General features: G+C 37.9%; 1 protein-coding gene and 1 long non-coding RNA gene across 3 annotated transcripts in view; one reads left to right on the forward strand and one right to left on the reverse strand.

Moving 5' to 3' along the window:
- ATP6V0D2 (ATPase H+ transporting V0 subunit d2) overlaps nucleotides 1-24,174 on the reverse strand; it is a 42,711-nt gene extending 18,537 nt beyond the window's left edge. The window contains exons 1-2 of one of the 2 annotated variants that reach the window (XM_036925081.2): nucleotides 23,703-24,174; nucleotides 12,647-12,818 (exon numbers count right to left, since the gene is read on the reverse strand). In XM_036925081.2, the coding sequence (XP_036780976.2) occupies nucleotides 12,647-12,818; nucleotides 23,703-23,832 (302 nt within the window). In that variant the 5' untranslated portion in view covers nucleotides 23,833-24,174. The remainder of the gene's footprint in view (nucleotides 1-12,646; nucleotides 12,819-23,702) is intronic. The other variant, XM_036925080.2, reaches the window with a different exon arrangement.
- LOC118932055 (uncharacterized) lies at nucleotides 1,143-26,941 on the forward strand. The gene is made up of 2 exons (XR_005032599.2): nucleotides 1,143-1,278; nucleotides 26,610-26,941. It is a non-coding gene; the product is annotated as an uncharacterized LOC118932055 (long non-coding RNA).
- Nucleotides 26,942-27,237: the final 296 nt, after the last annotated feature.

Below are 27,237 nucleotides of genomic sequence, written 5' to 3' on the forward strand. Positions count from 1 at the left end.
AGATTGGCTGTTTTAATCCTGCTTAATGCCCTTAAGATATATGTAACACATGAACATTATTCCATCTAAATAATTTGTCCCTTTTTATTGGTGAGGGGTGTTCCATAGTATGCATTTACCTATCTGTTTAACCATTCACCTGTTGAAGCCATTTGGGTCCCTCCCCACCCAACCCCGTTTTTTTGCTATTATAAATAAAAACTGCTATGGTCACTTGTCTGCCAGTTTTTGTGCAGAAATAAGTTTTAATTTATCTAGGATAAATGCCAAGAAGTGCAACTGCTGAGTTGTATAGTAAGGATATGTTTTTCAAGAAAATGCCAAACTATTTTCCAGAGTGGCTGTACCAGTTTTAGTGACGTGCATGAATTTCACCTCCTTTTAAGTCTCTTTCCCTATTTATAATTGCCTTAAATATTTCCTCTGCATACAGTGAGAACCATATCAGTGTAATCATTTTTGTTTCAACTGTCAAGTATAATTTAGAAAACATGGGAGGAAAAAGTTTGTGATATTTATCCCTATTTTATTTTTCTTTGTTATTATTTCCTGTTGTTTTAAGTTTCCTTCTTTTATAGTTTCCTTTCTGTTCCAAGAACTTTTGTTTAGCACTCTTTTAGGGTAGATCTGTGGGCAAAAAATATTTATTTTTCATTCATTCATCTGAGAATGTTTTGAGTACCCCTTCATGCTTGAAGGATATATTCACTGTATATAGAATGCTGGGCTGACATTTCTTTTCTTTTGGCACTTAAAAAAAATGTTAAACCACTTTCTTCTGTTTTCTAATGAGAAATACATCATCATTCAAATTGCTCTCCCCCCTCACCCCCAACACAGGTGTCACTACTCCCTCACAGTTTTCAAGACTTTCTGGCCTTTGTCTTTCAGAAGTTTGATTATGATGTGTCTTGGCTTGAACTTCACTGGGTTTTTCTGGTTTGGGGTTTGCTTGCTTTGGAATCAGTAAAACTGAATAAAAATGAGTAAAATTGAGTCTTTTGTCAAATTTGGAAATTTTTCTGTCATTATTTCTTTGAATACTTTTCGGCCTCTCCCCTTTCTCCTCTGCTGGGACTCATTACTACTGTGCACACTGAATCCATGAGTGAGGGAAAATGGATTTGGGGGACTTTGGAATTGGAAGCCGTTAAATGCAGGGGCTTGGAAAAGGCTCCATACCCACTCCTTCTCAACCCCCAGAGGCCCCTGTAGACTATTTCACACTTCCCCAAACTAAGCGGCAGGAAGAGCCATTTCCATCACATCATGTCAAAGGTAATTACTATTATATTACTATTTATGACTGCTTATATTGACTTTAATCACCTGGCTAAAGTATTATTTGTCAGGTTTCTCCACTGTAAAATCACTGCCCTCTTTCCATATTGTACTCTTTGGAAGGAAGTCACTATATGCAACCTGCACTTAAGAAGTAGATGTTATGTCTCTTCCCTGAGGATGATGTATCTACAGAAATTATTATGCAAGAGAGATTCATGTCTTATTTTCATTTATTAAATTATTCAATCATTTATTTATCCCAGTATGGAGTCCTGGGTATTTATTTCATACTTTGGGTAATAATTCAAAACAACTACCTTTATTTATTTTGCTCAAATTGCTCTAGCTTTGGCCACTGGGAGCCCTTTCAACTGCCTCCTTGGACTGAGCATGGATTTGGTGGCATGATGGGGTAGGAAATGAGACTGAAGTGAAGTGGGTTGAGTAAATGGATGAGAATATTAAGTATAGATTACCCTTTTTATGAAGTTGGCATCAAGGGGTAGAAAGGTAGAATAGCACTGTCTTTACATGGTCATTGTGCCTATTAAATAAATCACACATATGAAAACAGTTGGTAAATCTTAAGTTATCAGAGTAGGAGCCCAGTCTTTCAAATAGATAAGCCTAATTCTAAACCCTGTTGTGTCACTTAAAAACCAGCTTAACAAGAGCTCCAAATCTTCAGTCTTAAAATGGAAATATTTACTCAACTTTGGTTGACATCAGGATTAGTGACACATACAAATCCTTCGCTAAAGGAAGATCATACACTTGTAGAGGAAGAGAATTTCCTATAAACCAGACTTTGGAGGTAGGGGAGCAGAAAACTATAAGCCACATAATCTTCAGTGAAAAAATTTCACAATGTTGACACTCTTGCATTAAGCCTGAGATTTCTATACCTGTATCATTGTATGCTTAGTTCTAGCCAATTGAGGTCCTTTCTAAATTTACCTACTGTTCTTAGAAGATAAGGGGTTATCAAACCCTGCGTAACGATACAACAAGATGAATTGCACAGTCATTTGGGAGACTGGACAACTAGACCATAAATCATGTTGGGATATTAGCCCTCAAGCCTGACTTACACTTCTTTTATAAAACCTGTTACCATCCTTTTCTGCATCTTGCAACCCTGGAATTATCCTTGTGTGGCCATTATTTCATATGATGTTTCCTTTAAGATACCTGAACTTCAAAAAGTTTAATGCTGCCTCTTTGGAATGTAATCTTTAATCTCAAAACCATACTGGTTAACTGGTTGTCATAAACAATAACCACTTTATAAAAATGCCTGAACACTTTTGTTAGATGGAATCTCTTCAAGTCTCAGCTGAACTTCTCCCTTTAGGCATGAATGGATAGTAAATAACCTGGTAATTATGAAAGATTCATTATCTAAAAGCACTGCTGCTAAGATTTGGCTTCATCACTGGAGCCACATCCTTACATCAAGACTGGATTTCTACAGGGTCAGGTTCCCTTCTGCCTAAGATGCAGGTACACATCCTTTCATCTGCAACGTAAAATAGTGTTCTCAATAACAGTTCTATTGTAGTGACCAGAACTGGGATGTTTGCTCGGTCACACTTCTACACACGGAAAATACAGGGGCAGGGACATACAATGCATGAGCAGGAGTAATAGTTCATGGAAAGGGTTGGGGTGTGTGTGTCAAATACATTTGATGCCCTGTAAGTTATTTAATTCCCCAGTGAAAAGCTGGTCTACCCTTAACAGGCCCGACAGTAATTTACTGTGACATGGACAATCGGACCACGCTGGCTGTGTTTTCTAACTTGTTAATTTTCAAATGAAATTTTCCTTGATTACATTGGTAAACATGTCTGTTATACCCCAGATTTATTCACTCCAACACTAACCCCACATGCTCACATGGGGCAGCCCTGCCATTTAGTCTGATTCTCTAAATAGACTGTTGTGATTTAGAATATCCCCATAAATATTGTGCTCCTTCTTGAAATTGGACATTTTTAGTAGCATTTCTTACTTCCTTGAAGTTCCCCTTTTTCAGATAAAGGAAGTGAAAATTATAATAATTTTGAAACAATTAATTTTGCTGTCACACTATTTTTTCCTTCTGGTAAAATAAAACACTGAAATACTAGTCAGTAGTCAGCATTGCCTATAATAATAGCGGTTTTTAGAACAAGAATGTGGATCACTGTGCATTTCCCCAACCCTTGGTAGCTCTGAAATCATCAGAAAACTCTTTTCTCTAGTACTTAAGATTCTTTACAATCTTGGTCTAGCTCATCTGTTCGTTTCAAAAATTCCTCAGATTTATTCTTTTCTACATCAGTGTCTACATCCTACTATTCTCTAGATATATAAAGTATCCCTTGGCCACCAATTGCTAAAAGTTGAGATTCTTCCTACCCTTTAAGGTCATATTCAAATACCGCATTTTTTTGTTAACCTTTAAAATGTCTCCAGCTGGAAGTGACCTCTTTTCTCTCTCTAAATTTCTGTATTTATATTTATCCTGTGGTGAAATAATTTTCAATAGTCATTGGCAGTAGCAATCCTGAACCTGAGGAATAGTTAGCTTATTCATTCACAAATATTAATTATGTATCTAAAGGAGATACGACCTGGATTCCAGTACTAATTCTGTCACTGTTCAATTGTGTGCTCTTGGGTGTCATTTTACACACTCATTTCAAAGAGTTATTCATAGATAATTCCAACCCTTCTTTATTAGTTTTATCCTTCAAGACAGAGACTTTGTTCAGTACATGGCTTTGGGCTCCAAGAGGCCTGAACTATACTTACACAAAACAGGGACAAAATAATGATTATTTTCAATCAGTGAATACATTTTTCTCTCTGTTATACAAGTATGTTAACTCTGATATTAGATAAACAGAAGTGAAAGATAACTGGCTACCTGGTATCTTACCCCAAGCTGCCTTTCTAGGGGTCACAGCTGCCTATTTTTTGCTTTTTTCTATACTTTTCCATTGAGGAGAATTATAACATTAGAGAGAATGCTCACTGCCCCGTTGCTAGCTATGAATGTGAATATTATGGTAATTCATGGGAAAACACCAATGTTGTGATTTTTCTTGCTTGTTAGATTAAATCTGATGTCAGTGTCTATCACAGCCAGTTTTCCACCTGGTCAAGTACAGTGACAGGTGGATGTCACCTGTCTTATATTCAAAATGCCATTCACTTAAGCTTTTGGAGAATCTTATTTCTCTCACAAGGAAAGGGATAGGAGAAGAACAAAATATACACTGTTGGCATATGAGTGCAATCTGCTAATATTATCGAAATCTAAAATCTACATATCTGTTAACAAAGCAATTTCACTCTGGGAATCCATCCTAAAGAAATTCTGGCATGAGAAAGCATAGATCCATGTACAATGATGTCTGCTGCAGCCATTAGTTGAAATAGCAAAGAAATGAAGCAACCTAGATGGCCAAAATGTGAATGATTAAATAAATTGTGGTACACCCAATACAATGGGATGTGATATATGCTTTAAATAAGATAGTGCTATATGTACTTATGTAGAAAATTCTTAATAGACTACATGGAAGATGATAAATTGCAGATGACACATACAATACGATCTCACTGTTCTAAAACAAGCAATAAAACAACTATGCATATTTATATTTGTTTACATATAAGCATATGCATATATATATGACATTTTTCACACAGAAAAAAATTTGGAAAGATGCATTAAACTTATGAGTGGTTGCCTCTGGGCTGTAGAAAATGGGTATTAAAGTTTAGTCTTTACTTAATCTGTTTCCTTATTTCTAACAACCAGTAGCATTAGTGCTACCTCATACAATTGTGAGAATTAAATGAATACAGGTAAACTGAATATATAAGTGCTGGCTTGCAGTGAGCACTAAATTAATTTTAATAAAAACTTTTAAAAAAAGAACATGTGCTTTTTCAATTAAAAAAATTAAATAAACAAGATAAGATCCATACAACTAGAGCAGTGGATATTTGGGTCAGTACCAGGGTGCATTTCAGTCTTCAGGTTATGGGACAGACTTACTAAACGAATGTGGAAGGAACAGTACTTTAGAAAAACAGGTTACTGGGATCAATTACGCCCCCTGGTGGTAGATTGCTGCCTGGTCAGAATGTTGCCAGAAGCAAAGGAAAGAACGTCGTCCACCTAATTCGTCCCTCATTTCTTTCCCCTCTTACATCCTCACCATCCTTAGCCCTCAGACGCTAATTTCGTTGATGTCATGTGGCAACGAGCAGCCCACCAGAAGTCCTGATTAAGCCTGTGTTTCTGCTCTCCCCGCTGGATTTGCCTCCTCCCAGCCTGTCCCGTACTTCAAGACTCAGCTTGGATATCACCTCTTTTATGCCAACTTCTCTCACTTCCATATGTGCATATTATACATAATGCATAAAGTCAGCTACGTATTTGAGTACATGTTTGTGAATGTATTTCTATACTGTATTTCAACCAGGCAGTTTCATGGACGTATGATCTTCATAGTCACATGGGACCCCACACTAGGTTTTAATTCTCTGCTGTTGCTCTCTTTAAATTGCTATATATTTTTTAACAAGGGCACTGTATTTTTGTTTGCACTGGTCCTTGCAAAATTTATAGCTGGTTGTTTTCCAGTTAACTCCCAACTCTATATTATTATTATCATTATTAATATTTGCTATGAGGAGAACAGGACTTCGAGTGACTAAGGAACTTCTTTCAAGGTCCCACAACTGGCTTATTACAGACTCAGGTTGGGGCCTGCCTACTACTACTTTTACCCATCTACCCCAATCCCTCCCCCCATGGTTAACTACCAGTCACTTCTCAGTGTCTGTGAGTCTACTGTTACTTTGTTTTGGTTTTAGGTTCCACAAATATGTGAAGTCATATGGTATTTGTGTTTCTCCACCTGGCTTATTTCACTTAGCATAATACCCTCTAGGTCTATCCATACTGTCACATATGGGAGGATTTTTCTTTTTTATGGCAGAATAGTATTCCATTCTGTATATGTACCACATCTTCTTTATCCATGCATCTACTGATGGACACTTTGGTTGCCTCTGTACCTTGGCTATTAGAAATAATGTGGCAATAAACATAGGGGAGCATATATCTTTTCTAATCAGGGATTTTGTTTCCTTTGGGTAAACTCCTAGAAGTGGATTATCAGGTTATATGGTATTTTTATTTTTAGTTTTTTGAGGAACCTCCATGCTGCTTTCCACAGTGGCTGCACCAATCCACATTCCCACCAACAGTGTAGGAGTGTTCCCTTTTCTCCACATTGTTGCCAATACTTGTTATATCTTGTCTTTTGGATGGTGGCCGTTCTTACCAGTGTGAGGTGGTATCTCACTGTGGCTTTTATTTTCATTTACTTGATGATTTGTGATGTGGAGCATCTTTTCATGTGCTTGTTGGTTATCTGTATTTCTTCTTTGGAAAAATGTATGTTCAGGTCCTCCACCCATTTATTAAGTGGGTTTCTTTTTTGGTGTTGAGTTGTGTGAGTTCTTTATATATTTTGGATATTAACCCTTAAGGGTATTTTCTTTATATATTTTCTCTAACTCACAGTGGGCTTCCTATTCTTTTAGATTAGAAATAAAAACAAAATCCTTTATCTTCCTACAAATTCTCTTTCCTTAGCTTTATATTTCCAATATAAAGTTGCCTGTTTCCTATCACTCTTCATAAATCAAGATACTAAATTCTGTTAAGTCTACCTCTCAAATTTATCTACCCACTGTACCCTCCTCCCTATATCTATTGTCAATTTTTCCAGTCTAAACTTCTGTTTACAAGAGTTTCCTCTATGGTGTCTCTGCTTCAAGTCCCATCTGTCAATGAATCTTTCACATTCAACTAAAATATACATCAGATCAGTCTCTCATTTTTCAAGGCAGTAAGAGCTAAAAAGTACAAACACACCAAAAAGAAAAAGTAGCACTTTAGAATGTTACTGGGAGTGACCTGATGTCACATCCTAACTTGTTTACTTGCTAGCTATAAGGACTTAGACACGATATTTAAGTATGCCTCAGGAAATAAGCATAATAATAGCAATTACCAATTACTGAACAAACACTATATACACAGTAATCCTAGGAATAGACACTTTCCTGTTGGTTAGATGAGAAATAAATGTTACATTGCCTGAGGCCACACAGGAAAGGGTGGCATAAGTGTTCAACCACTCTTGCACATGGCTTCTCAGTCGAGGCATATGCCCTGCCTTACAGGATGGTGAACATTAAGTGAGGGGTACAGTCCACAGCACAGAAGCAGAATTTCCTTACTGACTTATACTTAGAGAGACTTGGGGTCCAGGCTCTTTATTCTTTATTCCAGTCCACACTCTTGCTCTTGTCTAGACTCCTGCCCCATCTGAGAAGACTTGTCATCTCTGACTACAAAATCTGCCCATGTTTCACTAATGTACAAGTTATTCCTGCAATCTAATGCCCATTTTAAATGGTGGTTCAAGTTCTACTTTCTCTGTGAAATCTTGTAAAGTCACCATTAGTTATTCCATTCTCCAGGCTCCTCTAACTGAATGTTCAAGTCTATTACAGCTGTTGCTTAATTGTTTTATTTTTTCACCACTTGTGGATAAATATGCCTGCTCTGTTAGAAGTTCTTATTGACCCAGAATTATGTTATTAATTTTTTGACTAACAAGTGATGGGCTGATCAATTCATCAGGCTTGCTGAGAACTTGTTTGGGTTTAGCACCGAAAGACCTGTATCTCAAGGAGAAACATCTAATGAGCAAACCAAGGTGTACACCCTCCAGAGCACAGCACAGTGAAAAGCTGGTAGAAGGCTTATAATACATTATTGGAATAGTCAAGAACTTTGATTAGCCTTTATGAAAATGAAGTTATAAAGATTTCTCCAGTGCATGGCCCTTCACGCACAATTCTTGTGATATTACCATGTAAGTACCAAAGACTGTACTTCCTTTGCCATTCAACATTCAAAAAACTTATGTATCCCCGGAGGTGGGTTATTTTGAATATTGAAAGATAACTTTTAACAGATGGCTAATCTCAAAAGAGATGAGAAGTTAAAACCTGCTGTAAAGTGTTGAGTAGGAGGGGAGAAAAATAAAACAACCCAGGCCTGTATTAAATAGTCTCTTCATTAAAATGCTATTGGATTCACTCTTTTGTTTCACACAATTGTGTATAATTATAGTATACAAAACCTCCAGATCATCCTGCTATTAAGCATTTAAAAATATCCATTCCAGATTTTCAAAATAAGTTTCACATATACAGTAATTATATCACACAAATGTGCAATGCTTAGATTGTACTTATTATGCCAACTTAAATTTAGACCATTTCTATTAGGGTTGTCTTAATCATTTCCATAATGATGCCCTGGGCATTTCCTACTAGGACAGGAAGTAATTTCTATTTGATGGAAGTTCATGGGTGCTGAATAGACACCTGACTCTGCAAAATGTCCTAGAAGAAATATAAGAAAATTCGTTTCAGAGCTGTGGGGCACCTCTCTTGCATGTATACACTTTCTGCTACACTAACACATCTCTAGGCTCTGTAGAGAGCAGCTGCTGTGGCTGGCAAGTCACACAATGTAGCGTGACTAACCGTGGATTGAGATTCAGAAGACTTACGTTCTGCTGCATCTGAACCAACTGGTCTCTGACAAGGAGATATCTACGTAGGTAACTGTGGAAAGAAACTCAGGAGAGTAATTGTGAAATGACTTCCAAGTCATGAAATTGAGGCACTGTGATGAGACATTTTGAATCAGAGGTGAACATCAGAATAACCTGGGTGCCTTCCAAAATATTAATGGACCCCTAAGGCTAACTAGCCCAGAGTGTCCAGGGTGGGGATCAGGACCTCAAACATATTATGGACCTTGAATCAAATCCCTTCCAAATCTCTTAGTAATACTGTAACTTTTTTAAAGCCATTAACTCATGACCCTCAGTTTCTCTAATTTAAAAAATGGAGATATGAAAACCTTCTTTGCAGGGTTCTTGTGTAGAGATCTAGGTCAGAGCAGATATCTTCAGGGCTCTGGGCCATCTTGTTTTTCAGCTCAGAATCTTTAATATCTCCAAAATTACCCTTGCCAGACGTTGTTGTAGGAGGCATTGCTGCTTGCAGAGCCTCTTCAGGCAGCCACTGAAGATCAGATCTGAACTTAGATCTGACTCAGTCCAAAGCTCAAGACCTTTCTACTTCACCCAACCATTATGGGGAGGAAAGAATCCTGTGAGCAAACCTGACCTCTTCTTTAATCTCCTTTATAAATTTTGGGGTTCTGCTTCAGAATTTTACTTTTAAGGAAGGGTCTTACAGATACCACACTTTGATGTGAGAAAGCCCAACTCTTGTGGCCTGCCACTGGGGACTGCCCATAATCTGGCTCAAGTTTATTTCTCTAGCTTCTCCTCCCTGGTTTTCCCCTTCCCGTTTTGCACAACCCACTCCAGCCAAAATTAGCCTATTATTCATACGCATGCAGTGTCCTTCCCATCTATATGGTTCATCCCAGATGTTCAGTCTTCTCCCACATCTCCCAATTCTACTTATTACCAGACTCAGGAACAATGCCAACCTTTCTGGGAAGGCTTCCCGGAATCCTTCTCAAAGAAAGGGATGGGCTTTGGGCTGAGTCAGACCCAAGTTCATATCTAATCTTCATTCCTGACTAGCTACATATTTGTGGATTCTTAAAAAATGTCAGCATCTGTGTCTTATCTACAAATAAAATGCAAACCTACAGAGCAGAGAGGAGGGATTGCACAAACAAGAAACATAGGCAATAACTGCATGTATCACGTGGATCAGTGATTATTTTCTGTCTTGAACTATGGTCATTTCCTCTACTTGCTTATTTATAGAAATGGTAGAGGAACAACTGGAGAGCTATTGGGGAAAACAATTTGAGCTGGATCTCTAGTCTCACTCCTTACATGAAAATAAATTCTACATGAACCAAAGTTTAAAATATAAAAAAATGAAACATCAACAGCAACAAATGAATGGGAGAAAACACAGGTGAATTTAGTTATGAATTTGGAATGGAGGAGGCCTTTCTAAGCAGGCTACAATAATTGTAAATTAACAAAAGAAAAGACTGATGATTATAGCTAGTTAAAAACTTTTAGTGTCTCTACATTAAAAAAAAACCTCTAAAAATTAAATTTTCTCAAATGGCTTCTCTGAGAAGCACTTACTCTGCTTTGTGTTCATTCATATTTTCGACCTCAGTTTATGCAGATTTTCTATACATGATTAATATTCTTCAGTCACCAAACTCCCAATTTAATATGCTGGTTTAGGATTTGGGATTATATTATTAGTAGTAGCCAAATGAATCAGTTATCAACTGAAAGACTTTTCTAGCTGTTTCCATTGCTAATGACAGGAGAGGGTTTCTCTTAATTTGGGCAGTTCTGCCTTAACTCTGGCTTTGACTGGTCAGAATTGTAAACAAGTGGCCATAGGGCTCTCAGCCCTACTGGAGAAGCCTGCAAAGTCACCTTCAGGTTTTTTGTTTTGTTTCTACCTGCTTAATACTCTTTCTGGCATTCTTGATCCATATTGCTTTTTTGCTCTTTCCAGAATAATCTAGAAGTTTTAAAGCACCTTATGATTGACAGATATTGATTTTATAAGCATGCTTCAAAATAAGTGAGTGTAGCTGTTTTTAATAACAAAAATACTGTACTATAGATGTGAAATCTTTGGTAAGGTTTTGAAAATATTGTAGCTTAGATAATTTCCAGAGAGCAGGGTGGGGGGAGGTATTAGATAAAGGGTACAAAGTTTCGCTTATACAAGATAAATAAGTAACACTGAGAAAAAATTCTGCATCATGTATTATAAAGGGCTAACTTTCTTCCTTTACTAACAGCCCTTACATATCAACAAAAAAAAAATGCTGAATACTCCAAATAAACCAAAGAAAATATTTGGTTAGGTAGCAAATATATATGACTAATAAATGATGTTCAAGTTTGCTAATAAAGAAATATAAATTAAAGCAAAGATACAATTTTGTAACCAACTGTATGTGTAAAACATAAAAAGATAATATTCAAAACTAGTAACAATATAAGGACACAGGCGTTCTCATGCACCATTTTGGGGATACACATGGTGCTGCTTTTGTTTGGTACACCTTAGCAAAATTTACCAAAAAAAAAAGGAATATTCCTTTTATTTACTACTTCCACTGCTAGAAATTTATCCTAGAAATAAATTCAAGATTTACATGGTAATAAACTACTTGGAAAACTGCAATAGGAAAAAAATTTAGTTATCTCTTTAATAGATATTGTGTAAACTGAGTCATGATAGATACCAAACATAGAATTCTACAGCTATTAAAAACAAATGATGTTGATAGGATATTTCTAAGAAGTATTAAGAAGGAAAAAAATGCAGAAGAATATGATTCTATTTGTATAAATCTGAAATATGCAAGTGGGTTGAGTGTATAGTAATATACATTCACAAATGTACATTTTTTTCTAGAAAAATACATAAGAAACATAAAGAGAAGTGGTTGTGGCTGGAGAGAAGAGTATGCAATAAGCGGACACTTGGAATAGAGGAATATTTTTATTTTATGACTTTCGGAACCTAGTCTAGTGCCTGAATCTAGTATTCATAACTTCCTATGTATTGTATCTCAATTGTATATATATATATATATAACAAACAGCTCATTTGTTGTGGACATTTATTCCCAGTTTGTCATCTAGGACAACTGGAATGGTCCAAAGTTTTGAGCACTGAATATAATTTATTCTGGATTAATATAAGTACAGTTTACTATTGTGTGGAAGTTCAAACATTTTTTGGAATGAAAGGCCTTCACGTTGAAAGACTGAACCACTGGGACAGAGAGGGATAAAAATAAAGCACACATAACTACGAAGGGCTATTTCCCCTACTGCAAGGGGAATCAGGAAAGGGTATAGATGTGGCCTTAAGAACAATTTGTGATATTTCAACCCCACTGTGGTAAGAGATCCAAAAAATATCACATAGTATTTACCTTCAGTACCAAGAGCTGGAACACTTTAAGCTTCTGCACCACTTATTTTTTAAAATGAAAACTGAAAACACTGCATTATACGGAAGCCACCACTACTTACATAATCATGTTTATAAACAATTGTTTTTTAACAATGAAAAATAGCTCTGTGAGTGCAAAGATTTGAATGTATTCAGATTAACAAACAAGACAAAGGGTCTTAAATGTGTCGCCAGCCCAATACCCCACCTGTAACCATGAGGGTCATCTGCACAATTGCACTGGGGATTATTAGGGCTTCCTGCTATTACTTACGTCATGTATGTGAAAAATGTGCTCAGGGGCTCCAGAGAATGATTCTGGAAATACTCAAATTCTCTGCATAGCTTTTTCTTCATCTCAGTGTCAATTTTGGAAACCGTGAGAGGATTTGTTTGATTAGCTAAGAAGTTGCCATAATCAGTGGTCTGGAGATGTATCCTCACATCTGAAATTAAATGAAACCCCAAATTAGGTTAAATTTTGAACATGCATGAATAGCCTTTACAACTTTAATTGAATTTATGCTAACTTTAGGATAGATGCACATTTAATTATTATTATTATCTTATTAGACCTTAATATGAAGTCTACATTTGATTTAGACTTGAGTGGTAACCTGTAAAGCAATAATTAAAAAAAAAAAGTCAATACAGATATTCCAGTACAACAGAACAATATTTTAATGACCAAAAATATCTAGTATTATCTAACATAACTGAAAAGAACATTAACAACCACCTAACCCAGCGGTGGAAAATAAGTTTTACCTGAGACAGTGTTAGTCATTTGGATATTTAGTTGCTTGGAAAACTGTTGAGAGGACACTAAGGCTCCATCCCAGCTTGACAGAAAAGAGAAATGTATTAGTGATACTGGCCATGGGTACAGGAACGGTAAACTTTTGTAATCCTTTTATTACAGATTAAGAAGCTGAGTCTCAGTGGGGTTAAATGGTCGAGTTATAGAGCGGTGGAGCTTGAACTAGGAGATGGGTCACCTTACCCTTAAAATGCAACATCATTTCCACCAGACTATGGCAGGCATCCTTTCCATGGAAATGCTTTTGGTTGCAGATTACTGAATTGAATCCCATCTTCATTTATTGTTTCCTCCTGAACAAAGCGTGTTTTCCAACACTTTACTTTTCTTAATGCTGACTCCATCCTACGCACTAGAATCCCTGCCCAGCCCTTTTCAGATTTGCTCCAAAATTAAATTAATAGTTACCAGGGATTGAGTGCTTATTATGTACCAGACTCATGGCAGTCCATGAGGTGGGATGATTTTTATCTTCTTTATAGAAGAGAATGCTGAGGTTCAGAGAGGTTAATAACTTGCTCAAAATCACACTGACTAATGGATTCAAAGACAGGTTTGTCTAACTCCAAAGCCACTTAACATCTGTATTTTTATTGCCAATCAATTAAATGAGATTATCAATTGTTCTGTAAAGCTTTACGTGTCAGGCAGAATTACTCAACCTCAGTCATCTCCATTTCAAAGTACTTTGATACACTTCTAGCACAGTCCCTATCATAGGATATACTATAGTCTTGTTTATTAACTACAAAAAGACAATTAATTACACTATCTGAGTTCCATCTTTTATCTGTGGCTGCCTGTGCAGTACCCAACACTTAAGTGTTATTTAAAATTTGAGTATCAAAAATGTCTTTGGCACCACTGAGCACATAATTAGAGCCACTATAGCATATTGGAGCTTACTGGATTTTTCATTCAAACATTTATTAAGCTTCTATTATGTGATGTTAACTACAGGAGAGCCAAGGTGGACCAGACATATTCCCCATCCTAAAGGAAACTCACAGTCTGGTGGGGAGGAGGTACGACAAACGGATGACTCAAACAACATGGTACGGTTCAGCGACTAACGTAAGGACCTTGACTTAAGGGACCATAGAAAGTGAGAGCAAGCTCCATTGGGATGGGAGCCACAAAGTCAAGGATAGTTTCTGACGGAGGTCATGCCAGAAATGAGTCTTAAGGTTCTACGTAAGAGGGGCGGGAAAGCATTCCACGAATCAGTACAGATATGGTATGTGCAAGAAGCTCAAAGCAGCTCAGGGTTTCTGAACAGTAAGTGGGAGAGAAGAAATGAACCAGAAAAGTAAGCAGGGGTTGTGCCCAAGGAAGACTTAGTATGACATCCTTTATCCTGACGACAGGGAGCCAATGAGGACTGTGAGCTGAGTGCTCTGGAGCTGGGGGGAGAGTGGATTTGACATCAAGCACTCAGGACGTTCTTTAGTATCTGAGATGCAGCAGACAGGCATTCTTCCTTGGTAGGTGGAGTAGATTATGCAGCAGAAATGCTCTGTACCTGACTAACTATAGCATTTATTTGCTCAATTACCTATTTAATTAACCTAAATTTTAAAAACTATTTTTGCCATGTCTTCTTTGCCTTTCATTTTGGTAGTTCAGATTTTTATATAATTGGACAGTTGGCATTCTCAGCACTGAAGAATATTTGCCAACATAAGGGGCACAAATGGTCTTTATTTCAAAATCATGATATTTTACTCATGTGACATATGTTTCTTTTAAGCAAAATAACTTCCAAACCTTTCAGCTGCCAGTGAGATCCTGAAATTAAATGTCTCACTTTTCAGACCCTACAGGAATCTTGTAATACTAAAGTCGATGGAGAGAGGCAAATGGAATAGAAGGTACCTTTCTTTCCTCAGCACCAAGATTATTCAAGGAATACTTAAATTCAGATGCTAAGAAAATCTTAGGATCTGCAATGTTTGTTATGAGATGATGACAGCCTGCCAATAACAACAACGGCTGGGTTTTAGAGTTTTCACAATGAGTTCACATCATAATTTTTTCTCTGCATTTCCCCAAGTGCTTATCTAAATATGTATGTGATGAATAGGACTTTGTGGTCAAATAAATTGGCAATAAACAAGCTTCTTAACTGTAGGACTTGAATGCCTTTAACACATTAATTTTTTTCATTAAGGTATCATTGATACACACTCTTATGAAAGTTTCACATGAAAAACATTGTGGTTACAACATTCACCATATTATCAAGTCCTCCCCATTGCAGTCACTGTCCATCAGTGTAGTAAGATGCCACAGAGTCATTACTTGTCTTCTCTGTGCTACACTGTCTTCCCTGTGACCTCCCCCCGACACCACCTTTTAACACATTAATTTGAGTATCTTTGAAAAGAGGGTGGTATACAACCTTCTAAGCCACTAGAAAACAACACAGCTACCCACAGAGAATTCTTTGGAAAATTACACTGCTTTTTTATCCAGAGAAGTAGTGTGGCAAATGGAGCTTTTTTTCTTTTTTATTCAAATTAATAAACAGAATGTTTCCCAAACTCTGGGATCACTACCAACGAAATCAGTTTAATAGGTCCCAAACAGAAACCAAATAAAAGGGCTAGATTAGCCTATTACAACGAATCCTGGAGTATACCACAGAGTACATGGGCTCAAATGCAGAGATGCGCCTTCTGTGGCTGTGGTCCCCGGGTTCAGGGGATCACCTGAATCACTTGGCTAGTGAGGCAGGATGGTGGTCTGGGACCTGACTGTTATTCTCTATTAATTTATTGGGCAGATCAGTTTTAGAAAATGATTTTTTTCCCCAGCTTTGTGTTTGAGCCTCGCTATAGAAGTGAATATCCAGACCTTCCACACACCACATAGATTTTGCCAAAGAAGCACTTTTAAACATACCTGTAGGGGGTGCTATCCTTGAGGAACCCCACTGCCTCTTTCCCACCCTTGGCTGGTGGGGAACTTATGGAAGTTATCTTACCTTTCCTGGTTCAGTTTCTTCATCTACAAAATGGGTGCAGTACGATCTACGCTTTTGGGCTATTGTGGGGATTAAACAAAGTGATGCAGGTGAAGAGCCAGCAGACAGAAACTGCTACATAATATTATTTCTTTCTTCTTCCACTTGTACCCACTTACTTTCAAAATAATTTGATTCAGCTGGCTAAGACTTTAGTTTTTAGTCTCTAAATCAGAATTTCCTCAGCCATTAAATTGGGATCTTCCATCAGACCTTGTAATTACTCAGATTTTAATAACTACATCAGTTTTGATAAAACCAGAACTTCCTCCATTTTTGCTAATTTACTGTCATTCTTATAGTAATGAAACTTCAAGTCCTCTCTGGTGCTTTATTACTCCAAGTCCCTTGCATCTTTCCTTAATATCCTCTCTGATTTCCACTCCTGCGCCCCTGGTGCAGAAGGGCCATCTGCCACCTCGGTCATTTTGGCAATCTCTTCACTGATTCTCTCAGCCTGCTTTTGCTCATGTACTCCCTGCCTCAAGTTTGTGCTTTCCTTAGAATTATTTTGATCTTATACGATCCTATAAATAGCTTGGAGTCACTGAAAGTTTCAGGCAGATTAAAAACAACTTTCATAACATTTGTGTTTTACCACTGACAGGATGGTTTCAATGTACATTATCTCTCAACCTTAACAGTAATTCCTATTTCATAGGTGAAACTGAGGTTCACAGAAATAACTTGTGTTTTCCATGCTTGCAAGTGTTTGACTGGGAATTCAGACATGTCTCTTGTCCTCATTCAATATCTTGAAACTCCATAATCAGATTTAAAAGGTCCTTCAATTTTTTTCCTAGCCTAAATTCCAGCCTTATCTCCAGGTATTCTAGTATTGCTGCCAGACCAGTTTACTCCCCACCCATATGCCTTTATTTTTTCCTACCTGTATTTCCTTAGTTTCTCTGCTGGCCTAGAATGTCTATCCAGCTCAATTCTGCCCACCCCCACGTCACTGGCATTTTCCAGCCTGTAGCCCTTCAAGATTTGGTTCACTTTTAAATATACATGCTGTTTATAGGTTTAAACTGTTCTTGTACTTTAAACTTTTGTTTTTGCTTCTTTATGACATCCTCTCAATGAGCCAGCTGCTTAGGGAGTGAATAGTATCTTAGTATTTATCACATTCTCCAATTCACCTTATACAATTTTTATCACATAGATGACATTCAAATATTAGTAGATTTAATTTGTAACTAAATCCTGGGACCAACAGAGCACTTCATATGTAAGTCTGTCCATGTTCCCAGGGCTGAAATGCCTCATTTTTATTCTTATTTACTAGAAGAGTATTTCCAAAACAAGCAGGCACTATGAGCAAGAATAGAAACCAGTTACATAGAATCATGTAGCGAACACCGCTAACCATAACCACGAAAGGGGAATAAGTCATTTCAAGAATTCAAAAGCTAGTTGAAGAGGGGAAACTACTTCTTGTTGTATATACACTTCAGTTCAGGGGTGCTTGTGATTTTCCAGGAATACCTATGATTTACAGTTTACAAAACATCTTCAGAAATTTCTCATGCTCCTGGTAACTGGGAGGTAGGCCAGAGAGGTATTATCTAAATATCTGATACGAAAGCACCATGTTAAAAGTTAAGAAGCTGGCATAACATCCCACAGCCAAAGTAGGAGAATCCAAACACACAGGTATTTCTTTTCCTTTTTTTTTAAATTTTTTTATTTTGGTATCATTAATCTACAATTACAAAGTTTTTTGGTTTTGTTTTTTTATAACCTTTTGAGTTTGCATAGGAAAGGCATTCAAGGGTTTTTCAGCAGCAGAATGACATGGTTCAGAGGCCTTCCCAACTGTCAGCTGCCTCTCTCCCTAATCTCCTCGAATCAGTCTTAATAATAATCTTCACAAAGCTTGCCAGTTGAACACCACCACACAGGTACTTCTAATGTGAATTTTCAGAATGGGAATTTGCACAAAGTGAAAAATACAGCCTTAGGCTAGGGGGGTTAGGAGAGAGAAAAGTGTAAGGTGTAGTTTGTGCCCTTTTAAAAAAAATGATACTTCTTTTTAAAATTTCAGCTTTACTGAAGTATAATTGACAAAGTTGTAAGATGTTTAAAGTGTACATAGTGGTGATTTGATATACATTGTGAAAGGATTCCCCTTCTATATACCACCTCTTATGGCCTCATATATTTATAGTTTCTGCCCTTCAGAAGCTGACAGTATAGGAGGAGATAGATTCATTTATTCATTCATGAGTTTAAGCTCTTAACTGTGACAATTTGGGGGGCTAGACAAGTGAGACAAGTGCCCTGCCCCAGGTGATACCCCTGTGCAAATGTCACAGATGCTACACAGAATCCGGTCCAGTACCAGTTCTAATAGAGCACAAAGTAAAGGCTTGTCAACTCTACCCCAACAGGGATACAGTAGGAAAGGGTTTATAGAGGAAGTGACTCTGGGGTGGAGACTTTAAAGAGGAATGGGTGTTATCCAGGCAAACAGGATGGAGAATGGAATTTGTGACTGAAGGAGTAACTTTACAAAAGGCAGACGGGTTTTGAGGAGATGCTTGAGCCTTTTACGCTAAGAGATGTTTATCTTCCCTGACAAAAACCATTGAAGCATTTCTGAACAGGAGAATGATAGCACTGGATATGCATTTTTAATACATGGCAGAAAAAATGAGTGCTACAATTAGAAGTACAAATAATGTTCAGGGGAGTCGAGAAAGCCCTTGGAAATAAAGTCTTCCTCCTATTTGTACTTTTTTTTTATTAAAAATAGGTAAATACAGGTAAAAGTGAAGGACTCCTATACTTTTCACCACCCTGCCCATTCATTCCTAGCCCAGGTAGCTACAGTTTTTAGGGTTTTTTGGTATCCTTTCACAGCCTCTTTGTATCTAAACAATCATATAGAAAATATACTTTAAAATGTATCTATCTTTTTTATTCAAGAGTACCATGTCACACATACTTCTTCCCCTTGCTTTCCTCACTTACTGTATCTGGGCGATCTTTCCATGTCAGTTCTCTTAAGGGTGCATCCTATGCTATTTTCCTTCCTTTTTAATAGCTGCAGAATATCCCATTATGTGGATGTTCCATAATTTATCTAATCAGTTCCCTGAAGATGGACATTTGACTGGTTTCCATCTTTGCTCTTCCAAACAGTGCTACATGAAGTCCCAGGCCAAGTGCTTAGGCATTTGGAATTCTGAGAGGTCCTGAGCAATTGCCCCCATTAAGGGTTCTTATTTTTCCAAAATTTCATTCTCTAGAGTGGGAGCCTTTTTAGGACAGGAATTGTATCTTATTGAGCTTTACTTCCTTGGTTCTAGCTAGAAAAAATGCTTAATACATGGTTGCTGAATTAATTCCTACTGGAAGACACAGTTGGGTTCCCAGTTGAAGAAGTCCCTTGAAAGGGACATATTTGCTAGTGCGAAATCATAAGCAACCCTCACTCCCTGCCAAGAAAGTATGGCAGAGGACAAAGAAAAGTCTCAATCCAGGGTACTCTCCCCACACCCTGAGAGCCAGGGGATACTTCCACCACATATTTTAAAAGGTTCATTTATTACTAAATTCTGGAGCTCTTCAGTATTAATTTTACCACCTTGTCTTTTTTGAATAGGGAAGAATATTTGCAACAGTTTTAATTGTAATTTAAAAAAAAATCCTGAAAATAGCAGCTATGAAAAGACATGCAGGAGCCTTACTAAGTGAAAGAAGTCAGTGTGAAGAGGCTGCATGCTGTGTGATTCCAACTACCTGACGTTCTGAAAAAGGCAAAACTATGCAGACAGTAAAAAGATTAACAGTTGTCAACAGTCAAGGTGTGGCAGAGGGATGAACAGGCAAGAGCACAGAAAAACTTTAGGGCACTGAAAAAATATTCATTTGTCCAAACCCACAGAATGTGCAACACCAAGAGTGAACCCAAATGTAAGTGTGGACTCTGGGTGATTGTGATATGTTAATGTACATCCATCAGTTGTAACAGATGTGCCACTGTGGTGGGGAATGTTGATAATGAAAGAGGCTGTGCATGTGTGGTGGCAGAAGGTATATAGGAAATCTCTGTACCTTCCCCTCAGCTTTGCTCTGAACCTAAAAGATGCTCTAAAAAAATAAAGCCTTAATAAAAAAATGTTAATTCTTGAAAAGGACATTTTATACCCTTTTAACATTATTATTTTGTTGCAAAGTCCCTTCTAAAGACTTTAAAGTTCCTTTGTGGATAAACCTTCCAGCAGTACCGGTGACACAGGTCACATGAAGTAGGTTCCCTCTTTTGTCTTGGGGAAAAGTTGAGTCACAGAGGGTCCTAGCGACTGACTCAGGTCACTGTTAGTCAGGGTAAGGAATAGATGAGGATTTCTGATCACACGGGCATATTTATGCACACAGTTTGGCACAATTATGAATACTAAGACTTTCCAAAGCTTTACCAGGCAATCTTCATTTTTCTCTATTTCAAATTTATCTGAAACTTCATGTGTTCCTTGTAAGTGGTTCTTAAACAACTTGTTGATATCAGGACACTTTTAAAATCTAGAGGACTTTAAAAACTAAAAGCAAATCTAATCTTCGCCAAATTGTTTTTCTTTTACAGAAAGCGCCTGTTCAGTACATTATGTACTGTATTACATGTACTATATTATATACTGTATTTATGTACTATATTGCAGTACTATAATGATAGTTTTACCTACCCCTCTTTATCCATAATTGGTACAGTGCATATTTTGTGCAAATTAAACAGAAATTCCAAAGCCTTTAACTTCTATCCCAAACATATGTCCTTGATTTCTTCTCTTCAACTCTTAATCCAAGCTCAGAAGGTGGCTGGGCTTCTCTCGGTGAATTCACAAATCAAACAGCTGCATTGCTTTTCACAAGCTATTTATTTCCTAGCATCCTATGAAATAATCAGGCATGGCAGATCTTAATGTTTTCTATATCAGGATGGAATTAGCGGCAAAATGGATCTTTCATGCTTAGGAGGCACAGACATTTCAGTGGAAAAAGAGATGCAGCTATGTCTATACTCCATCCCTGACAAGAGTGCTAGATTAGTCAGAGCGATTCTAAGCCTCAGTGTCCAAATTTTTAACTGAGGACACGAAATCCTTATTTATTTTCAGTAGCCAACTAACCCATAGTTTGATGCCTCATACTTGAATTCCTGGGAGCCTTCAAACAGTAGACTGGCACATAGATTCAAACATAGTTGTGAAATGAATGGTTGAAAAAAAAATTATTAGGAGGAAAGATAGAAACTATGAGATACAATGATGATAAGCAATGGCGTACGTGGTGGGGTGTCAGCAGGGGCACAGGAATGGCTGTGGGTATCCCACGACCCCTGATTTTATATGGAAAATTCTGTATGTATGCATCTGTGTGTGCTTTTCTAAGAAGGTTCATTCTTCAGGTCTTCAGAAGCATCTGAAATCTTTCCTTCTCTACCAGACTAAAACTGAGGGTACCTAATTCAGCTACATCACTATTTAGATGATAGATCTGTTTACTTCATTCCTTTGATCTCCTCTCTCCTTCTCCCTCACCTGGATCATTTCATCAAAAGGGCCATTGGAAGAAAATATTTGGGAGCAACTTACAAATTCTCATTTTCATCTTTCCATTTTCTAGAATTCTTACAGCTTTAGAACGGTTACCCTTTGTTTCTCTCAGAATTCTTTAGTGAGCTGGTTAAGCCTTGTTCTGTATCACAAAGACAGTTTATGTATTTTTTGTGTTTAAATTTGTGTTCCTCAGTCCATTTAAAAGACTAACTGAAAACCTTAAACAGACTTCATTCAAATGGCTTCTCTGAGAAGCACTTACTCTGCTCTGTGTTCATTCATATTTTCGACCTCAGTTTATGTAGATTTTCTATACATTATTAATATTCTTCAGTCACCAAACTCCCAATTTAATATGCTGGTTTAGGATTTGGGATTATATTATTAGTAGTAGCCAAATGAATTAGTTATTAACTGAAAGACTTTCCTAGCTGTTTCCATTGCTAATGACAGGAGAGGGTTTCTCTTAATTTGGGCAGTTCTGCCTTAACTCTGGCTTTGACTGGTCAGAATTGTAAACAAGTGGCCATAGGGCTCTCAGCCCTACTGGAGAAGCCTGCAAAGTCACCTTCAGATTTTTTGTTTTGTTTCTACCTGCTTAATACTCTTTCTGGCATTCTTGATCCATATTGCTTTTTTGCTCTTTCCAGAATAATCTAGAAGTTTTAAAGCACCTTATGATTGACAAATATTGATTTTATAAGCATGTTTCAAAATAAGTGAGTGTAGCTGCTTTTAATAACAAAAATACTGTACTATAGATGTGAAATCTTTGGTAAGGTTTTGAAAATATTGTAGCTTAGATAATTTCCAGAGAGCAGGGTGGGGGGAGGTATTAGATAAAGGGTACAAAGTTTTGCTTACACAAGATGAATAAGTACTGTCTGCATACAGCACATAATTTACACACAATAACAGAGGGAGAGGGAAACTTTTGGAGGTGATAGATTTATGGTAGAGATTGTGGTGGTAATTTCACAGATACATACATATCTCTCAAGTCATCAAGTTGTATACATTAAATAGGTGCAGCTTTCTATATGTTGATCATACCTCAATAAAATGTTTTTTTTTAAAAAAAGATAATTTCCATTTGCAGAGTGCTTGATGGTTAGCACATTCTTTCATGTATTACCGCATTATTTCTCCAAACAACTTAGCAAAGCAGGCATTACCCATGCACTTTACAAATGAGGACTCTCAGGCTCAGATGGTCAGAGCTTAGCCCTGGCAGAGGACAAAGTTAGGATTTTTGTATTCAGGGGTGACCTCACCCCACACCAGTTTCTTGATAATTTTTCTTAGGCTTCAGTTAAAGACAGACCTCAAACTCTCATATCAACAGTTACCAAGAAACTGGAGCTAGAATTCTCAGGCCAAGGTTCTTAGCTTTTTTTTGGCTATAGATCTCTAGGAAGCTTGGTGAAGTCCTTCTCTAAATAATATTTCTAAGCATGGAGAATGAAAATACATGGGATAAACAAATACATTAAAATAGTTACCGAAATATTTTTAAATGTTCAATTCTGTACTTATTAAGACATTAAGTATCAAAATTAAAGGAGTAATGCAATATCTGGTATAATTGTGAAATAGTGAAAACTATAGTGATAACTCAAGGTGTCTGCAATAACTGTAGAGAGATATGAAATAATGAATTTCTACTGGTGATAAACTACTGACCACCGGGATTTGTTGCCTACATTCGAAAGGAAAGGAAATGCTAAATTTCACTTAAGAGAATAGTGAAAACAGATTTTTTTTCCCTTGTCCAAGTTCACAGACCCCCTGGATGTGTGTTCGCTGGAAATAACGTGCTCTGTCTCTCGGGCTGTGAGAGCACAGCCCTGTCTCTACGCTTCCAGCAGACGACAGCATTTCCTTTTTTTTCTTTTTAAGCTGTGAGAAAAGTGGCCCTTACCTTCCAGGGTCTCACACTGGACCAGGTTGATGTAGTCCTGCTGAGTCAGGAGGCTGGCTTTGCAGCCTCGCACCAGGCCCTCCAGGTAGCCATGGTCCACGTTGAAGTACAGCTCGGCGCCCTCAAGCATGGGGGAAGGGAGCTCAGCCGATTTAGGCTGAAACAGCTCGGTATTCTGGACAGCTCCCGAAGAGTTGCACTAGTCTGGACAAAGTGGTACCAGTGTTCAGGAGTTATCAGGCAGCAATCTATCAGCTGATAGTCAGGGTTTTCCTGACTAGTTTCTTCCAGGTCCAGTGGCTTTCGACACAGCCAGCTCAGCCCTGTTTTTATGGCAACAGTGATTCAGCTGGATCCCTCGAGGCAAACCGGGGAAGTCAACCACCGCTGGAAGGAGAGGAGGAGAGAGGCAGGGTCAGGGCTCTGCCCTCGGCCCTCTCCCAGCTTTGCTATTGGAAGGCCAAGGAACACCTGAATGTGTTGTAAACATTCCTCTCTCCAGCTGAGCTTCTGAGCTTTCATTGTAAAATTTCTTGAGGATTATTAATAGGAAGAAAGAGAGGGCCTTTCTAAAAAAAATAATTTTTTATTAATTATGTAAATTTTAAGCAGGCTGTCTGAAGCTAATTCAGCAACATACTTTGCAAAACAAATGGTTAGTAATGACTTAATATTGGCAAACACTGGTAGCTGTTTCCTCCCCATCCTCTCACCACCTGCTGTCCCCTAGCGTCAGAAAAAAATCCTGGAAGCAAATACCTAGTACTGTGATTCTATAAAAATAAGCCACTATTTGCAAAACTGACCGTTCATAAAGTGCTCTTCATTTTCTTTTTCCCATTTGAATCTCACGATTACTGAGAAGTGTATCTGGACGTATAGTATTATTACCCAAACCACAGTTAAGGAACCAGCTCTCAGAAGCTGCGAGGCAGCTCAAAATGCACAGCTGGTAATATAGTACTTCATTAAGCCAGGACTTAATTATTGAGTTTCATGTTCCAAAAAGAAATGTTTGTTCTCTCCTATTCTTAGCCAAAAAATTTTATCAAATATCCTGAACACTGTTTTTACATATATTGTATTTCGCTTACATATATATTATGTATCAAGTTCTTAATTGAAGTTAAAGTGCCAGTAATTCTCCAGTCTCTGTCTCAGTAGTTCAAACTGTTTGGGGCAAGTTAGTAAGACTGAGTTGAGGTAAAGTCTGTTTTAGTTGTTAAAGATCACAGAGAACCAAACAGAGTTAAATACAGTGTCTGATGCTTTGAGAATGTTAAAAAAAGAAACAGCAAGCCCAAATGGAGTCATTTGCCCCCCAAACCCAGACTTAATTACAGTTTCAACCAGTTGCTGGACTGTAACCTTATAATGGTCAATCAGGAATTGTCTGGCCAGCACCAATGAGGTCATCTGTCGCAGAGGCCCTCTCCATCCTCTCCCATCTCCCCCCCAAAAGAAGGTGAGGTGATCTTCACTGTGAGACCCTCTGTTCTTCCCCCAATGGGAAGGTGACCTCGCCTGAAACAATCCCTTCTTTTCTTCTGCTAATAACTTCTTGCCCCACCCTCCTACTGTAAGATAAATTCTAGCCGGAATAAGCAGGCAAAGAGAGGCAACAAAGGGCCAGGTAATTTATTTAAATATCCCCGGGTGAGGTTCTGTGGCCTTCTTGCCAGAGGCCAGAGAAATCACGCCGGGTTAGGGAGGTGGGGCGCTTATAAGGGATTAGGAGGGGGAGGAGTGGGCAAACTATCTTAGGGGGGTGTTGAGAGGTACGATTGGCTAAAGGTGACATAATAGTCAACTAGAAACTTTTTTCCTTCCAAGAGGGAGGAGGCTGACATCCTGGTCTTAGCTGGCACATCAGGAGGATGGAATTCAGGAAGAGCTGTCCCCTTTCCATATACGGCACGGACCTTGGGGTCTGGTCTGTTCTCCCCCTATGGCATCTCTCTGTTCTGTTTGCATGTCCTTGTTTTTCCGTTCTCCAGCCTAACACCTACCTGTAAAATCTTCTGTTTTGTCCAATTCCTCAGGGCATCTCTACTTGCTGGATGGGATGCTGCCCAGTTCACGAATCAACTAATACAGCCAATTAGATCTTCAGATTTACTTGGTTAAATTTTGTTTCTTAACAGAAGAATTGGATAAGTAAGAGAGGTCCTTCTCATCATTATCATTACCCACAACACACAATCCTCATAGTTGTGTTAGAGCTAGCCCTGCACGTTAACATACTAAAAAAATCAATGAATTTCATGTGTGTGTGGAAAAGTTTAATTTGCCATATTTTATATTTATATATAGAGGTAATGTTAGAAATGGCATAAAACTAAATGTGATTTATTCGCAGAGGAATTAACGTATTGACAAAAAGCCCACGCAGTGAAGTACCTGCCAGGAAGTTGCTCAGGCTGGGGGGTGGGGGTAAGGAACCTGAGAAGGAGCAGTGTATATTGGGGGAGGGGCAGGGGGCGGGGAAGAAGTTTTGAACCAGCCAATAAAATTAAGACAAATGTAATGGAAGCCTAATATGGATATAACTTGTTAGAGCAACATTCGGAAAAGAATGTGAACCCAGGCGTACTCAGCCAGGGAGGGACTCGCATGCTAAGGAATAAATAGCCTGTGGTAACCACCCTGAGTGTGCCTGCTCACCAGATACCCAATCTTGCAAGACCACCATTAAGCCTCGCCCCACTGTTCTCTTTGTCTCTGCGTGCACTTGCTAAGTTTGGACCAGTGAGTGCGTTTCTCACAGTTAAGTTCCATGTTCCTTCACAATGATAGACACCTACTTTCTCTGCTATTACTAAATTGATGGACAAGGCAGGCAAAGTGTTTCCCCTTCTTTCCACATTATTCTTCTAACTTGACAAAAATGTCCCATTCTTGCTACAGGTACTTGTCAAAATGGGATCCAACTAATGAGAGATGCAAGGAAACCCTGTACAGTGACAAGTTTTTGGAGCTTTTTTATCAGTGAGTCCCTGTGTTGCAAAAGAAATTGAAACGTTCTTCTCAGCTCAACTACCAGTTGATGCTCAGGAGACTGAGCTTTGGAGTGTTATAGAGAGACATCCTCCCTCTGAGTGCCAATGTCTTCATGTGTAAATGAGGGTAATAACACTAATCTCATAGTTTGTTGTAAAGATTAAATGAAGTAAAATCCTTAAAATGCTTAAACCATGTGGGCATGTGTGCTAAGTATGTAATAAAAGAAGCCACTGCAATGATTTCTCCTTTTCCTCCTTTTACTACAAACCACTATAATCCTAATCGCTTCACATTAGATTGAATTCCTTAAATCCAGGAAGTGTTTTATTTACGTCTTTGAACTGCTTAGTAGCATGCCTTGAGGGAAGCAGATATTCAATAGCTGTTTGCTGGATTAAATTAAGAGCTAGACTTCTAAAATGACCTAAAATTTCTCTGACAGAATCTTCAGTTCCATTTGGTAAGTGTATTTGAAGAGTGAGGGTATTTTGTGTCTTTTGCAACATGGTATTCATATCTATATGTGTGTTTG

This window comes from Manis pentadactyla, chromosome 3 (assembly GCF_030020395.1).
Source record: "Manis pentadactyla isolate mManPen7 chromosome 3, mManPen7.hap1, whole genome shotgun sequence".
NCBI lineage: Eukaryota > Metazoa > Chordata > Mammalia > Pholidota > Manidae > Manis > Manis pentadactyla.